This window comes from Eupeodes corollae, chromosome 3, assembly GCF_945859685.1.
Source record: "Eupeodes corollae chromosome 3, idEupCoro1.1, whole genome shotgun sequence".
Taxonomy (NCBI): domain Eukaryota; kingdom Metazoa; phylum Arthropoda; class Insecta; order Diptera; family Syrphidae; genus Eupeodes; species Eupeodes corollae.
The window spans coordinates 876,509-894,991 of NC_079149.1; the positions used below are offsets into that span (position 1 = coordinate 876,509).

General features: G+C 29.8%; 1 protein-coding gene across 6 annotated transcripts; it reads right to left on the reverse strand.

Annotated features, from left to right (window-relative positions):
* LOC129951186 (putative uncharacterized protein DDB_G0274535) lies at window positions 1-18,067 on the reverse strand. Of its 6 annotated transcripts, none has more exons than XM_056063219.1 (7): window positions 17,743-18,067; window positions 6,340-6,368; window positions 5,609-5,953; window positions 3,534-3,622; window positions 2,934-3,366; window positions 2,529-2,866; window positions 1-2,354 (listed from the first exon to the last, which is right to left on the reverse strand). In XM_056063219.1, the coding sequence occupies exons 3-7, from the start codon at window positions 5,823-5,825 to the stop codon at window positions 2,262-2,264; spliced, it is 1,170 nt and encodes a 389-aa protein (XP_055919194.1). In that variant the 5' UTR covers window positions 5,826-5,953; window positions 6,340-6,368; window positions 17,743-18,067; the 3' UTR covers window positions 1-2,261. The 6 variants fall into 6 exon arrangements, with proteins under 6 accessions (XP_055919194.1, XP_055919193.1, XP_055919198.1 ...); XM_056063218.1 differs by having other exon boundaries at window positions 5,609-6,156; XM_056063223.1 differs by having other exon boundaries at window positions 2,538-2,866; window positions 5,609-6,156; window positions 17,743-18,064.
* Between the last annotated feature and the right edge of the window lie 416 nt (window positions 18,068-18,483).

Consider the following 18,483-nt stretch of genomic DNA (forward strand, 5'->3'; position numbering starts at 1 on the left):
TCTTGTTTAAGGATCAGCATTTTATTTAATTTCTAACTTTGTGTCACAATAATTATCATTAGTTTTTTTGTTGTTGTATTCTTTTGTATTTGTTGTTGCAAGGTTTTTGGTTTTCTGTTCTCTAAGAATAGGTACACTGTCTAAATCTAAAAATTTAGCACTTCTTCTATTTTATAACTTTGTGATTTGGTGTTTGCCTCTGTTTTCGAATTAAAATTGGTATACATGATCGATTTTAACTTTTTTGTTTGTCTGAGAACACAAAATATTTAATTTTTAATTTTTTTTTTAATTTTATTTCATTGTTTTTTACTATAAGTTAACTTAACGTTGTAGTTAATTCGTTTTAGAGAACGTTGTATATTTTCTGCATTTCATAATGTTATAGTACGAGCTGAATTTGTCTTAATTTGCTAAATTTTATTTTTGTTTTTATATTTTTTTTGTTTCTAATTTCTAATATCAAATAAGAAATATAATTTTATTTCTTATAATTTTACAAAAAGGCCGTCGTAAAGTCTTTTTACGTAATTGTTAAATTGTTTTGTTGTATTTTTTTTATTCATTGTATTTCATTTAACGTTTCTGGATTTATTTGTTTTTTTTTTGGTTTGTATTTGATGAACAAATTAAGAATTTGAATTATTTTGCTTTGTAAAGAGAAACTGTTTAAAATGACAAATTGATTAGATTTTTTCTTAGAAACAAGATATAATCTTTTTTTGGTTTTTTGTTTTTTTTTTTTTCTTTATTATGTAAAAATATATATACGATTATGATTTGATTTTGAATATTAAATGTTTTTCTTTTTTGCAATTTATTTAATTTTATTTTTAAAATATTTAAATTTTAATATTTAATTTTAAACATACACATTGTTTTCTTTGTATTTTGAATAAATTTGGCTGAGAAAGATATTACTTTTTTTCTTTTTTTAATTAATGAATTCTTTAAAATAAAGACTAGATAATAAAAACTGTTAAAAAATGTGGTTATTAAGCTCTTTGTTTTGAAAATTATTATGTACCCATGGAAATTTTTTGTAACGAGTGAAGGTTCATATCTCATAGCTCAAATTTCAAATTGGATTCATTTTTAAATTTGAAAAACAAGCAAATTATTTTTGAAATTCTTTTAACGAGCCTTGGCTCGTTTTACTTAGTGGTAACAAGCATCCTTGATTCTTAAAAATAAACATTGAGTCCTTTAAATACACAAATTACACAGTAAACAACACAATAAGCAGTGTTAAAACTTACAGCCAGTTTTGTTTTACTTTAAGGGAAATCATTTTAATAAACTTGTAATAGGTTGATTACATTTTGTTTAAAGCTATGCATTAAAATTTATAAAGAAGTCTTATTAAGGATGCTGGTGATGTATACAAAAAAATGTCTTGAATAAATCTTGGTTCAATTCTTGACATCTGCCACTCTGCTATTCCTTTTTAATAAACTTGCTAACGCAAAATAATTTTTGTTAGAAAAAAAGCTAAGCCAAGTCAGGATGATTGTGACTTTTATAATGAGTGTACAAAAGTTCTCAGATCCAAATAAAATCAACTTAATTTTCAGGTGGGCTTTGTGTTATGTTGTGCGGGTAGATACGAGTATCAGTTGTATTTTAATTTTGGCATTTTACTTTTTGTTTTAGTTCAAAAAATATCTTCTCTCATTTATTTTTGTGCAAGTATGCTAGATTGTATGATTTGTTTTTCAATTAAAATATAGACTTGGTAGATAAGAATTTAAAAGGATATTCACTTAAAGTCAATTTTGCAATGTCCTGAAAAAACGACATCATAATTATTTAAAACCCAATTGTATATGGTTATAAATTATAAATGCTAAATGTAATTATAGTTCAATTCAATAAGAAGATTAAAGTTTATTAAAACAATTGTTCGAATTTGAAAAAATAAGTCTACTATTCAATACGCACCTTAACTTTAAGTAAATATCCGTTTTAGCATTCTGCTTTATTTTCGAATACTAATCTTATTTTCTTTTGTTTGTCTTGTATGATGACCAAGTTATAATAATAATTGTTCATGTTCAGTGCAATTTACCTAAAATTAATTACTAATAATATATAATGAAATCGTCGTGCAATAGGCAATATTTCCATCATTGTTAAGTGTTAAATGTCAATGATTTCTGTTTTCATATCTACGATATAAATTTTTTCATATTTTTTGTTTGGTTTTCTTAATTCGCATTGTAAACAGGATAAAATTGTGTCTTATGTTTTTAATGCAGTAATTACAAAATCGTGCAGGCTGATCCTTGCATAACTTCACTAATAAACATTGGCGCGCCAGCCCCAAGTCCGCCATCTGTTTTTTGATGTTCATTCTAGAATACAAAATGGAATACAATTTAGTTGTGATTATAATTGAAACTTAAGAAATCTTTAGTTATGTATTTTCACAAGAAAAATCTGAAGAAATACACACACAGGTTCAATTCGCCTTAATTTTATATATTGAAAATTATATGCCCTAATTTAATAATAAAAGTTACACATACTTCACATACATCATCATACTCGCAATCGAAATAGTGACTTTGACACTCCATGCAGCGACACTGATCCGACATTTTGCACGTAATTCCCCATTGCTTGGAAATGGCTTTGTAGATTTCCTTCGATGATTTGTTACTTATGATTTCCGAACGCTCCTGCTGCTGCGAGTAGTTTCCGCTCATTTGACTCATTTGATTCGAGTCCCAGCCACCATCACTTTCGCTGTCACTTTGCTGATTCTCCTGGTTCTCTGAGTACTCTGGTGGAGGTTGATTTTGTGAGTCATCATGATTACTGCAATCCAGGTCCTGTTGCTGGTTGTTTTGGTTATGATGGGATTCTGATGAGAAAATTCGAATTTATAAATATTTTTTTTGTTTTCATTACAATGCACTCATAAAACATACCGTGCATCAAAGGATCACAAAATCCTGAGTTATCCGAACTATGACAGGCACTTCCACTACAACCATCTAACAAATTTTCCTCTGACGAAGGTGCCGTCATTCTAGAAATTAAATATTCAGTCGAATCAATTGATTCCTTGCGATTGTCAGGTTCGTTATCGTCGTCTTCGTCGTTGTTTTGTCGGCAATGATTCTGGTTCTGACTTTGTTGATTGTTGTTGTGGGCGTCCTCAGCGATATGTTCATTCGATTCTGTGTTCTCAGTGCAATCAGGATCTGTGCATTGGTTTGCTATCTGCTCACACGAGGTCCTTCCCGATGTGCTCTTTTTAATGTTTGATGATTGATCCCCACTCTCACGACTGTTACAACCGTCTTCGGCGGACAAAGTCAGTCGACTACCTAAGTCAAGACTATTTGCAAGGCGTGTGTTCTTCAAAACATCATAGATTCAACAAAGAAAAAGAAAGAAAATAGGAGAATACAATTATGAGTACTCAAGATAAACTGTCAACGCCATCAAAACCGCCGATGGCTCATTTCAACAATTTCTTATGCTAAAAGGAATCAATTTAAACGAAGAAAAAAATATTAACTCACTTCCTCGAGAACGTGTTCGTAAGAAGGCGGTGGGCTTTTTGGTACAGGACTTTCTGATGTGCACTGGGTTATGGTGGGATTCAAATATCCTGGAAAATATGAATGAATAAATTTTAACCTTAAATCATTATCAGTAAAGAAAAAAGTTAAGTTGTTGTCATCACATTGACTTGTGAGGTCACCAACTTTACTTTAACACTCTAGTCGTGTCATCATCATCATCATCGTCGCCCTTTACATAAGTCAAGACACGAGAAGAAGGATAGACAAGTATTATGGATGGGGAACTGCCACTGTACGTAGTATTCAATGGTTTACGAGCATGTTTGTCATGTGGGTGGAAAATGTACTAGCTTTTTATAGGAGACAGGACTTAGTTACGCCCACACCTGCTTAGATTCAAGAAAAAAACGTATAATTTTAAATGGAGTTGAAGATACAACCGGAGGGTATGTGTGTTTTTAACATAACACTTGGCTTTTTGCAGTTCTTTCTTTGAATAAAGAAGACCATCAGGTTGTGTACTAGTAGATTAAACGAGGTGACCGTACATAATTTTTGAATATTTATCAATTCTATTAAATTTTACGGAAAAGTTTTAGTTTAAACGAAACCAAAATTTTATTACAATATGCAGAGTTCAAAGCTCTCAAAATCTCCTTTTTTGTATATTCGTATTTGTATAAAGGGCTTAGGGCGATAAAACATCATTTTAAGGCGGTTTTAAATATTGAAGTTAAAAGGTAGAGTTTATATGACATTAATTTTGTAAGTTTAATGGAAAAACTCTAAATTCATTCAAAATTGGATTTATTTTCCAAAGTGAGTGCGTTTTCGGTTTAAAACGTAGGGTAGACCATATTAAACTTTCTTAATTCAAATGCCTGGCAAAAACAAATTAAAAATATACAGAGGTGTCAAAATTGTGTAATAATTCTCCAGACTATGGCATTTAATAGTACTCGAGGAATTGACATAATTTACAAGAGTAATTCTTATCATGGAAAGTTCTTTCTCAAATAAGCCGTTCGAATTCGGCTTAAAATTGTAGGTCAACTTCATCCTTGACAACAGTACTCGCACACAGGAATGGTTGAGAGTTGCAAGAAACCTTTTGCACGCACTTGATTTCAACAATTGGTAAGATGTTTTAACAAAACTGCGGTAGTGGTTACGAAGCATAGGTTAAATTCAAAAATGTTTGTCATCGATTACTGATCAACAGAAGAAAGTGGCGTTAAATACTGGAAGAGTATAAACGAAGCGCCGCAATGGCCAATCTTGAGAGCAATCTTTTTAAATAATAAAATTGATCTCAAATGACATAGTTTTTTTACCTTATTTTGTTCAACTTTCTATATTTTATACTTTTTATTTGTGAAGCATTCAAATTAATGTTATACCAATCCTGTTCAATTGTTGGGTATTAACGTTTTTGGGGAGACTAATGATTACAATTTGTTTTTTATCGCTCCAATTACTTTTTCACTGTAAACAAATTTGTGGTTCACTTTACTCACTCTTTGGAAAGGGAATACAATGTTATGATTATCCTCAATGGAAAAAGACCAATGTGAGCACCGTAAAATACAGGTACTAATTCTCATTATTGTTTTAATATTTTTAAAAATAAAACAAATTATTGAGGCTAACAGATTCTAAGTTTTGGTGTTTACTGTAATCGTGATACAAGAAGTTAAAATAGGAGTTGAATGTATTTACTTGGTGTTCTCGAACTGAAACAGGGAATTAATACTGGATTTTCAAAAAATTAATTCGAAAACAATATTTTGTATTTATAAAAATATATAACTACTTTAAAGCAATGTCTACATTTAATTTTTAATTAATTTAAAAATCTGACAAATTTAAGAGTGATTTTATAACACAGATCAATGAATAGGCCAATATTAGTGTAATAATATTTCAATCAATTACTGCAAGTAAATATTTTAAATAGGAAGGTATATTACGATGCAAATACAACATGCATTGAATTATTGTTTTTCATTTTACCAAAAAGCATTTATTTACCAAAATCAAAACAAAATGAAAGATAATTTAAAAATTCTTACCCAATCGTAAATTATTAGTTTTGTTTGGCAGCAAAGATTTCCTTTCATTGCCCATTGATCCCAAACTCGTGCAGTCGGCCGAATCAATTGTCGAACTACTAGCTCCAATCGTAGTCGAATGATTGAGGAGAGCTTCGTTAACCTGAGGATCTGAATCGACTTCTTGGGAGGTGCTTCGTGAGCTGCCCATCCGAAATTTCAATTTAAAAGGAGCCATATTGAAAAGTCTTCTTCTAGTCCGTCTGACGTCTTCGCTACCTCCAGCTCTGCCCCGTCTCGGCCTTAGTTCTTCCACTTGGGAATTTATGTTTACAATTTTTCTATTTACGAGTATATGCTTACTTGCTACAAATTATATATTCAAAACATTGATAGCATAATTTATAAGTTTTTCATTTTAAATGCAAACTTTTGATGCTTAACATTTAAAGAGATGCATATATACGAGTATTATATCTGATTCTATTGAGATACACAAAATAGACACATAAAAACATTGACACTTTGATAGGTGATAGGTGTTTAGCAGATGTAGAAGAGTTTCAAACCTGAAAAAAGAGTTTCGACACACGACTATTTAAATTAAAGTGGCTTATAATGGAACAACGAGAACTAAAAAATAAATTATTTTGTGTGTGGATAATGTTACTTTAATGACAAAGAAGTGCTGGATGAATGTTTGCCATGCTAAGATTAAGTATGAAATAATAAGGTTTTAAATTCGAACTTACTTTAAGTTACAACGAACACACCTTCAATGCTGAAATTAAAAAATAAATAATATTATTTAACTTGTGTAATATAATTATTTACTATTTAAATATTTTGTAAAGCTTTTTTTTATTTTCCTTTTTAAATTTTAGCCAACATTTCAATAATGATTAATCTATTTCTTTAGTTATTAATTGAGGTTTTTCGTCATTAAGAAATTTGCAAAATAAAAAGTTTTTGGTCAACGAAAGAAATTGTGTTGTTTTTATTTTAAACTTGATATAATAAAATGGTGTTTTTTTAGCTGCATTGTGCAAATAAATTTATTTAATGATAAGGCTCAGTTTTGATTAAATGGCCAATAAGCAAAATTTCAGTAAATTAAAGATAATATTGAAGCCATTGAAAAGTCATCATTACATCAATTTATATTGATTGTTTGGTGGAGTTTGCAAGCCTCATCTCGTTTTGTAAGGATATGTTTAGTCATTGGTTTATGTCAAAAATCTAGTAAAATTAGCATTAAAAGCTAATGACCAAGTCATTTAAGTCATACAGACTAGAGTAGACTATGTAATTCGTAGACGCTGTCGATATATGTTGGAAATACTATTTAAAAAATAAATGCTTTGAAATTATCAATAGATCCATTTCATAATAAAAAAGAGGCACACTGTTAACATCCCATCCCGTCTGTCGATTTGTCTTTCTTAAAAGTTTGTAGGTTTTTGTAGTGGTTTAAAAAAGTTGTTAGTTTAATTATTCTTAAAAATTTCCAAATTACAAACAACATTTTTCATATAAAGAAATAATTTATTGAAAATCTAGTTTTGTTAAATAGATTTTCAGTCGAAAATAAATTTTTACCAATATAAGTAGCATCTCTTAAATTTGACCAAATTGGATGAATGAAATTAATTTGAGAGATATCAAGAAACGAACTTCAATTTTTACCAAATTTGCGTACTATTGTTTATATATTTTATATTTTTATGAAAAAACGGACTGTTGGATTTTTATAAAAAAAACTATTGAATTTCGAAAACAATATTTTCTGTGAAATAAAAAAAGTTTGAAGACAATATTTTTAATATTTAAAAAGCTATTGGAGTCGAAAGTAAATTTTTACCAATTTTTAGTATTGTTTTTTTGTTAGGTTTTTACTTTTCGTAAGAAAACTGTCAATTATATTTTTGTAAAATTTTAACTGAATATTGACAAAAATATTTTTTAAAAGATTAAAGTAGTTTAAAGCCAATATCTAAAAAGTTTTGAAAAGATATTTGAGTCGAAAATCAATTTTTACCAACTTTTATATATTTTTTTTAGGGTTTTACGTTCGCTACGTTTTTTCGTCGTCCATAGCTCAAGAACCAGAAGAGATATCGATTTCAAATAAATTTTGTTATACAGATAATAAGACAGAAAAGTGCAGAAAAGGCTCTCAAGAAAATTGCGTGGGTGGTTTTTTTACCATAGCAGTTTGAAGAAAAGGTGAACATTTTGGTTAACCCTAAATATCTTACGAACCAAAAACGCTAGAAACTTGAATTAAATTTTGTATAATATATTGTAACGTGATATCAAAGAAGTGTATTTTTTGAAAAAAATCCATTTAACGATTTTTTTATAAATAAAAAAAAATTTGTCACCTCCAAAATTTTACGACTAAAATATGATTTCATCTCCAAAACAATTTTGTGCAACGAAGAATAATGTTTTTGACATCTGATAAAATTTTGAGAAAAATCGAATTGACAGTTTTAAAAAAAAAAATAAAAATCTAAAAAAAACATTACTCAAAGTTGGTAAAAATTTAATATCGGTTCAAATATTATATCAAAACCTTGAAATTTAGGCTTCAAACTTATTTTAGCTTATAAGAAGTATTGTTTTCAACATACTAAAAATTGCTGAGAAAAATCGAATTAACAGTTTTCTTACAAAAAATAAAAACCTAAAAAAAAATTAATAAAAGATTGTAAAAATTCATTTTCGACTCAAATATCTTTTCAAAACTTTGGGATATTGGCTTTAATTTACTTTTATCTTTCAAAAAATATTGTTTTCAACATTCAGTTAAATTTTGAAAAAAATCGAATTGACAGTTTTTATACAAAAAAAGAATACTAAAACTTGGTAAAAATTTACTTTCGAGTTTTTCAAAAATTAAAAATATTGGCTTCAAACTTATTTTATTTCACAGAAAATATTGGTTTCGATATTCAAAATAAAATCTACAAAAAAAGTACGCAAATTTGGTAAAAATTGATACGAGTACATATAGCCAAACTTTTAAGCAAGATAAATCGACAGACGGGATGGGAAGTTATCAGTGTGGGTCGCATTCCAGTCTCTTTTTTTTTTTTGAAAATGACAATATTCTTCTCTAAAATTTCGATAACCTTCTCTTTTAATTGATTTTTGTTGCTTTTGTTTTAAAGCCTTCACTTTATTTCTTTCCACTCAATTACATTGAGGTATTGTGAGACATGTTGGGTCTTGAGGTGGTTTCTGGCCTTATAAAGTAACGATTCAGACGATCTAATTAAATGTTCGCTATTTCAGTTTCAGTTTTTTGTGGGCTGACCCAAATTTCTTTTAAGGAAGTCTAATAATTTCCATTTGTCTATACCTAATCTATGTCTATATATTCAAAGGTTCCCCATTTCACTTGCTGTATAAAAGTGTCACTCTCTTTCTTGAATTGCGTATTAGATTTTTTTTCAAAAAAATTGCCTCCCGTAAGATCCAAATCAGTTAACTTAAAAATAATAATCAGCATGCCCAGTTTTGGGAGTATTAGTGAAAGAAGATGCAGTGTTGCTGATTCATTGAACCGTCCAATATAAATTTAGAAAGCAAATGCTTTTAAGCTTAATTGTTTTATTCATTTTTTATTGTTTTTCTTATAAAAATAGAAGCACACCCTTAACAAAAAAAAAAAAATAAAAACAAAACTAAAACGATTAAAATCGCCCCTGGTCCTTTGTAACCATACAACGACAAATTATACTCAACCATCATCGTCGAGAATAAAATTCTTAAATTGCAAAAAGCAACAACACACCCAAAAAAACATAAAAACAAAACACATTCCTCAAGAAGTATGTTATGTTATATAAAAATAAAGGATTACATCATTCCCATAGGTCATAGTTAATTATTAATGTGAAAATAATATTCATTTCCTCATAAATAAAAATATTCTTCGTCCCATAAGAACACAAAGTCTCGTAATACCTCCTCTCTATCTGCTTTTACAGAGGAAGGTCATTTATTTCATATTTTCCTTTTTATTTATTTCGTCCTTTTTTTTGTTTGTTGATGATGGTTTTGTGCGTAATAGACGTAAGGGAACCCGAAAAAAAAGCGTGTCACAAAGTAATATTTTCATCCGAAATATAAAATGCTTCTTTTTATCATACTATCGTCAGAACTAACGCTAATAAAGGACACTATAAGATAACAATACAAATAACAATCTTTAAGCTTCTTTAACAAGGCAAATAATAGTAAAGGCTAATGTCTTCCTTTTCGAGCTTCGTTTTGGTAAAAAACAAAAAATATAGTAATTATTTTTATCAGTAGGTTTTCGGCGTTAAGCATTCGCATGACACAACCTCAGCATGCAGATTCTACGCCTTGAGGAAATAAGTTAACTTAGTACGTTAATATTTGACCTACACAACAATCAAGTAGGTAATGAAATGAAAAAAAAAAAATAGCTAAACTAATAATGATAGGAATTTTAGTAGAAATATTTATAACAGCTATAGGCAGTAAACATTGCAAATTGCGTATTAAGGTGGCTTGTCATAATATTTTAAAAATTGAAAGAGTTGTTTTTAAGTATGTATATTCTAAAAATATTCAAACAAAAGTTAATTGAAACAGAAAATTATCAATGATCAATTTTTTACATCCTATAGCGATTTACTGCCAAATTGGATGAAATTGGTTCAACGAAGATTCGATGTTTTCAGAGTTTTTACTTTTTATTCTTCCAACTAATATCCAATAATTAATATCACTTTTCTATCCTTCAAAACAAAATAATACTTATTACAAGGATACCACGTTTTCTCTTAGTCAAGAGGTTCTCTCCTGGCTAAGAGAAAACGTGATATCAACTTCTGATATCCGCATCTTCTCTGACAGTCAGACTGCTATTAAATCTATTTACGGTGTCTCAACCAAATCTCAAACGGCCCTCGATTGTTGATCGTCTCTTATGGCGCAGCAATTTAACATTGACCTATGTTGGGTGCCGGGCCACAGAGACATCACGGGAAATAGTAGAGCTGATGAGCTCGCTAAAAATGGAACCGTCATGCCTATTTCACCTGAAAGGAAGAAGATAGGTATACCAATAGCTACATGTAAACTTCTGCTAAAAGAAACAGCTTTTGCGATAGAAAACTCTAGGTGGCACAATTTACCAACATACGCAGCCACAAAACTCGTATGGCCTTCTTTGGACCTAAAGCGCTCTAAAGGATAAATGTGGGGTTTCTTTTTGATTCTTGTAGACAGGTGAAATGTAACAACTTTTGAATTTTTTTTTCGAACATTTTATGAAGTAATACACATTTTTAAAATTTAAGGATAGACGGAATGGTAGCAACTCAACTTATTAAAAGTGGTATTAAAATTAAAAGTTGCGTAATTGAATTGACTTCTAATAAACTCCTAAATAAATAAATTAATTTGGTGGATCAACAGTCCTTTGAAAACTAGCTCTCAGTGGCGTATAACTCTCAACCAATCCTGTGTGCAAGTTTTGTTAGGGATGAAGGGAACTTATATTTTGAAGGCCCAATCCTAATTTAAGAAAAGCTAATTTTCATGACAGGAATTACTCTTGCAGGATTCATCAATTCCTTGCAAGAGGCAATATAATGAAAACAAAAAAAACTTTTGGGTGGCACAGGCAGAGTTTGACCCAAGACTTCTGGCTTGACAGTCCTACCATCACGCCACGGGTACTGCTATTTTTTTGTTTTAAAATAGCTCTGTGTTTAATTTGTTAAAAACCATAATTATTTAGACAATCTGTATAGAAAATATGTACATTTTCCCATTTTCATTGTTTCATAATCCTTAGGCTTTAAAAAGAACTGTCATTGCCACTCACGGCTAAGAAAAAACAAACAAAAATAAAAATAAAAATCCTGACCCAATACTGCCATTGTTATTATCCTACGTTGCACGAAATAAGGATTTCATATGTCATCAACATCATCATCTTTCTTTTTATTATGTACTTCCGAGTGTATACGGAATTCACCAGTACTATACAATTATTATTATAGTACACATTGTGTGCAATAAATTGTAGAAATTTTAATTATTACGTCAGGAGATGAAACAGAATATGGTACATGTTCAACGACATCACAGAGAGTTTGCCGATGGCTCTAGCTTGAACAAAAAATACAAGAAATTTTATCTCATGCATTTAAGGTTCTGTTACTGAAGCCTAAGTATTCAATTAAATACGAATATTGGTATCTGTGTATATATGATCGATTAAGTGAAATGTGAATATGGTTGGGAAACCAAGTTAACAAATAATAATTGGACAAGGAAGAACTCATTATAGATATTATTGATTTATTTTAATATCAGGGTATGCCATATAACAATTCAATAGTGATTAAACGCCAACTATTGGAGATTTGGTATTCACATTTTATGGAATGTGGTTTGGTTCTGCATAACAAAGGAAGGATTTGATAGCTTTCAATTTCAATCAATGATTGTTACCTGCTCTATAGAGTACAAATACATAATTGGTTTTGTGTCGAACAAAAACTTCGAGATTTTAATCAATTAAAAACTAATACAACGATGACGGATAAAAGTTAGTCAAACAAGAGTCTTCCACTGTTATCACTGATAAGCTAGAACTGAGACTAGTGAACAAAATAGGGAGTTATTGTAAACGGTCCGATTTGTCAAATTGAAAATGTTGATGTTTCTTGACGTTTCAAGGTGTAAAGAAGAGATTTTTAGAGAGAGTACAGCAGCTTTCTTTTAGTTGATTCGAGATAAAATATTTACTATAACAATATATTAATAACGGGTTTTTGAAAATCACAATTTTTTTTTAATTTGGTAAAAAGGCAAGGTGGAAACTAATTTTTTTCAATGTTATCACTTCCAATCAATCAATCCTACCACTTTTTTTTCAAAAAAAGACTACTATTAGGGTGCTGTACGAAGACTTTTTGGACTAAGTGTATGTACGTACGTCTGTATAACCGTAATTTTGGGAATCTTTTTTCGACAAACATGTCTCAAAAACCAGTAGAGATACCGATTTTAAATAAACAAATAATAATGCAGAAAGGAAACTCAAAAAACCCCTGAACTAATAATACCAGCGACTTGAAATAAATTTTATGTTTTTATTAACTTCCTATGGGTCCGATTTGTCAAATTTAAATTTTTAGATTTCTCCACGTTTCAAGGTCTCGACTTACAAATAATAAAAACTTAAAAGAAAATTCAACAAAAGTTTGTAAAAATTGGTACAAATTTATTTCCGACAGGAATATCTTTTCAATAATTTAAAATTATGGCTTCCATTCGGAAAAAATTTGAGAAAAAATCGCATTGACAGTTTTTTTACAAGAAAATATAAACCTAAACAAAAAAAATGAATGAAAGTTGGGAAAAATTAATTTTCGACTCATATATCTTTTTGTAACTTTTTAATATGGGCTTTAATCTACTTTTATCTTTTAAGAAATATTCAAATATTTAAAAAAGAATTTAAGGTTTTTTTTTACAACAAATAAGAACTTAAAAAACAAAACTAAATCTTAGTAAACATTTATTTTTGAATCAAAAAGCTTTTGAAAAATTAAAAATAAATAATAAAAATAAATATTGTTTTCGATATTCAGTAGTTTTCTTTATAAAAATCCAACAGTCCGTTTTTTCATAAAAAAATACAATCTACAAGAAATAGTACGCAAATTTGGTAAAAATTGAAGTTCGGTTCTTGATATCTCTCAAATTAATTTCATTCATCCAATTTGTTAAAATTAAAGAAATGCTACTAAAATTGGTAAACATTTGTTTTCGATTAAAAATCTATTTAACAAAACTAGATTTTCAAACTGTAGCGCCACCTTAAGTAAGTAAGATTTTCAAACTAAACTATTTCCTTATATGAAAAATATTGTTGGTAATTTAAATGTTTTTAAGAATAATTGAACTGACAACTTTTTCAACCCAACACCAAAACCTACAAACATTTAAGCAAGACAAATATACAGACGGGCTGGGAAGCTATGAGTGTGGGTCGTATCCCAGCCTGTTTATTTTGTGACAAGACACCAAACTGATATAATTTTGAAAAAAAAAACGGAAATACACATATCTGTCCCCTTGAATACATTACGAGCAAAACATGATTTTATCCCCAAAATATTTGTATGAAACATAACGTTTTTATCATCTGGTAAAATTTTGAGAAAAATCGAATTGGCAAAAAACATTACTAAAATTAGTAAAAATTGGTTTTCTACTAAAAATCTCGTTATCAAAAAAAGATTTTAAAATCAATCTAAATATTTTATTATATGCAAAACGCTGTTGGTAAATTTAAGTTGTTTTTTTTTTTTAGAAAAATTCAACTGACACATTTTAAAAAAACACGAAAACCTACAAAAAACTGATAAAAAGGGTTTCCAACTTAAATGTTAGGAAAACAAGAAAGATATTGACATCAAATTATTTATCTCGAACAAAATATTGTTATGAATGTTTCGTTAAAGTTAAAGCAAGACAAATGGACAAACAGGTGGGAAGTTATCAGCGTGCTTATCTTGTGTTCGAAATAACTTGGAGACAGTTTCCATAATTAAAATGACCGAAAACTTACATTTTTAAAAATCAAACCAAATTTTATTATCACGGATATGGTTTTATAGGAAGAATTAAACCCTCACAATTTTGCGTATTGCATAAATAAAGGTTATTTAAAAAAAAAAACAGTTTATACTTAACTATTCCTTTTGTTACCTTTAGTTCAAACGACTAATAGACACATACTGACTTCACAAAGAGACTTAAGAAAAGTTACAATACTTACGATTAATTTTATACACTAGTTTGAAAACTAAATCGTTCTTGTCATTAAAGGCTCTCAAAATGACCACGTGGTATGTTTGTGAACTTGTTGAAGTGCAGACATATGCATATATAAAGTTGTTTTCATAGATTTATCGTGAGTTCTAGTTTTAATATTTATTTTATATCTTTTTATTGTCCCCATTCGAATAAAATACTTGTGGACAAATTTCTACACACAAACAACACTTAAATGTGCATTTATGCAAAATAAATATTTACGGATTTCAGTTTCAGTTGTTATTTTAATTTTCACTTTCGAGGAAGCCAACCAAAGCATTTTATGACAATGTCATGTTTTTGGTTTCACATGTACAACAATATATATTTATTTTCTAACATTAAGGTTTTTAGAACACTGATGATGATTGTGCATAGGAGCATTTAATTTTAAAATAAACTATTTCTGCACTGTACTGAACGGCTGCATGCCGTTGGGTGAGAGTGAGACCAAGATTAACTACTGTCTCTGCCCTGAAATATGTAATTACTCCAGAACAATGTAACAGCCCTAATTTTTCACAACGTCCTCGTTTTTCTTTTCTTTGCATTTTTGTGATTCCTTTTGATATTTCAAGGATGTTTGGGCTTAAATAATGAAAAAGCATCAAAAATTAGGACACACCAACAACGACTGACAAAATAAAATAAAAAAAACTACAACAACAAAAACAAAATAGATAACAATAAAGTTAATTTTTGTGCAAACAATAACAGGACTCCCTGTTCCCTCAGTGCCCCTTTCACCAAATATATTTCTCGAGATCCTTTGTTTAGAACTATAATACAATGCAAGGATGGAATGGCACGACCGAAGACGACGACGACGATGGGAGCCAGGGGGTGCTCTGAGCAGGGTAGGGCAGGGGCAGGGAATGCGAGGTTTTTGGAATGGGATGAGACCGGAATCTTGTTGGGTTGTTAGTCAGAGTAAAGCTGCTGGCTATGGATGTTGAAATGGAACTCCTGCACGCCCACGCTATGCTCCTTTCAAATATATATATTCCTTGTTCCTTGCAGCTATGCGGGGCTTTGAACGAGGTTGTACGAGTACGAGTACGAGTAGGTATAGGGGAGAAAAAATAATACTCTTGAATCTTAATATGAGAGGAGTGCATCATCGCTCTTTTGTTGTTGGTGGCACCATCACACAGTTTTGCAATACAAAAGGATGCAAATAGCTTTTTTTGTGCTTTATTGTCTTAACTTGAATGAACAGAAAAAATAAAAAATAAAAACAAACAATAAAACAAAATAAAACTATACGTATACACAGCAATTGATTACGATTATCATTGCGCTTTTAAAACTATCTTTAACTTTTCACAATGAATATAATGCAGCGTCCTGATGCCTCTCCTTTGCATATCGCCATGATGCATCTGAAATATTGTATATTTTTTTAAAACGATTTATTAGCTCTTTTTTTTTGTATGTTCTTTTGAATATTATACAATTTTCGTCTGATGTCGGAGCAATATTTTGGATCTTTATTTCAAATTTCAAACCTCTTTATAAAGGCCGTTTTAAAAACTGCAAATTTAAAGAACGTGCAACATTCATACCCTTTTTGCATCGAAAGAAAAATGAACAATTTTAACTAAATGAAACCTAAACTATTGAAAATTTCAACAGCCTTATGCAAATACTGACCTTAAGACGAGTTAAAGGCCTAATTAAAAATCTTCATATTTAAGGATTTAAACGTTAATTATTAATATTTAAATACAAATGTAAATGAAATATGTTCCAAATTTTAACAGCTTACTATTCATATACCTACTCTACAGTATATCAATGGAAAATAAATTCTTGGATGGATATTTTAAGGAACTGTAAAATTAGTTTTTCACATCAAACTGTAATAGAAGAATACAAAATGCACCAAATCAGTAACCGTTAATTATACAATCCATTCACAAAATTGAGTAACTAAACACTTTTAAAAAAATAATGAATACCCAATTATTAAAATGTATAAGTATTGATCCTAAAATGTGTTATTTTAAACAGTGTCTTACAACCAGCCAAAAATTTTAACTTCAATATAGAACATAATAAGACTTTGACAAGTAAATAGTAAATATTTCTATTTATGTACTCGTAGGTATTTATATAAAATGCAACAAAGATTTAGAATCGACACTGATCTCTACAAAAATACCTAAAATATCTTGCTGTTTTGACTTTGAAGGCTATATACTAAGTGGCTAAATGCTGATGAAGAAGTAAATCCACAGGGAGATAAAACTTGAAGTCCTCTAAAGAAAAGTAGATTGCAATTTGGCAGGGGATTTTCTTTTCATTACACAAGGATGAAGTACGAAGCTTAAGTGAAAACTTAGAGGATACTTGAAGTTTGTTCTATATAGACATACTGTCAATAGAATTTTATTTCAAAAATACTTACTGAGGGTTCGTCATGAATAAAAGAATATTTCATAATCTCACGAAACGGTCTCCTGCACAAAACGAAAGAACGTATATTTCGCCTTCTGTTCAGATGTTACATCTCTAAGGTAAATCCGAATGAAGCCATTGACACATTCAGGGCAATGCTCAGAACTTGTTATTATTATATTATTTTTTGTTCGTCTTAAATTATCGTTAATTAAGTCACTCAGCAAGAACACAAGTTGAATACTCATGTAATAAACAGACCATTAAAAAAATTTCGCCACATAAACATAATTTTGAGAACTTTTTGTAATTGAAAAGCTTACTCTACTCCACCAGCCCTCGTTATTCACCTGAGTCGAAATAGAGCTTGATTTAATTTTCGAGAACCAATTAACCATTTCCCAAAAATACCTACAATTCTTTATGTTCGGAAATGTACCAGGGATTCTTAAGATATCTTAGAAATTATGTCTACGAGACAACAACAACAAAAAGAAGGAACAAAAATAACAAAAAGTGGGAACTTTAAATCATCTCGTAAGAACTTACCCTTGTGCTGATTTAATGGATTGAGGTCGAATAAACATAAATATACACACATACAGACACAACACTCCTTTATCTGTGTAAAGTAAGGACGACACAAAAAAATAAAACACTTTCTTTTCACGGGGAGGCAAAGAAAAGATGAAAGTTAAGGCTTGAAAAAAAGGACCAATAAATAAACTATGACTCAGAGATGCCACTCCAATCACTGAGCGAATTAAGTGGTTCTATTACACGTCAAACAGATGATTAAGCAATGATGTATTATGTCAAAAATATACACAAAATATATACATACATATATATATTTTTTATAATTAAAGCTTTCTTACTTTTTTTTGTATTTTATTTTGTAGGGGGCGAAGAAATTTGGCCTGAATTGCACTCAAATTTGTCTCGAAACATAAATTAAAAACTGAATTTTAACACTGAGGCTTTATCGGTGGAGTAAAAAGGTCGATAAGTTTCATTTTAACTTTTGCATAATGTTTAGTTTTTTTAGTTTGAAATATCTTTTCAAAGAATATTGATATTTCTGTTCCCAAAATAAGGAAAGACAAAAATAAAATTTACAAACACGACCCGACGAACGCGACTGCCACCATTTTGAATGATTTTTTCCACAGTGATGTGCTGCTCATGACTGTTTGCGAAGGAAGTCTTTTTGGGGCTAGCAAACCCATACAAAAAAGCCACAGAGAAGAAGAGCCGATGTTGTTGCCTTTGCCTTCAACGAAGTCGATGTTGTCGGCTTTTCACCCCCGAAAAGTTGACTCTCCTTTGTGCGAGTACGAGAATAGAGGGGGTGGTTGGTTGGGTTGTTGTTTTGTGCTGTGGAAGAAGTGGCAGTTATTGGGGTGAGTACATAATTTTGTTAACAAAAATGGATTTACAAGGATTAAAGGAACGCAAGCGTAGAAAGGATGAAAAGTAAATGAAACTTAGGGAAGCTTTGTTTAGATAAAAGCTTGGATTTGGTTTGAGTACTTGATAAGCTTATTTTTTGGGGTTGCCATTGTTATTTTCTATACACGGAGAGAATTGAAAAATCACTTATTAGGAAATTTAAGGTT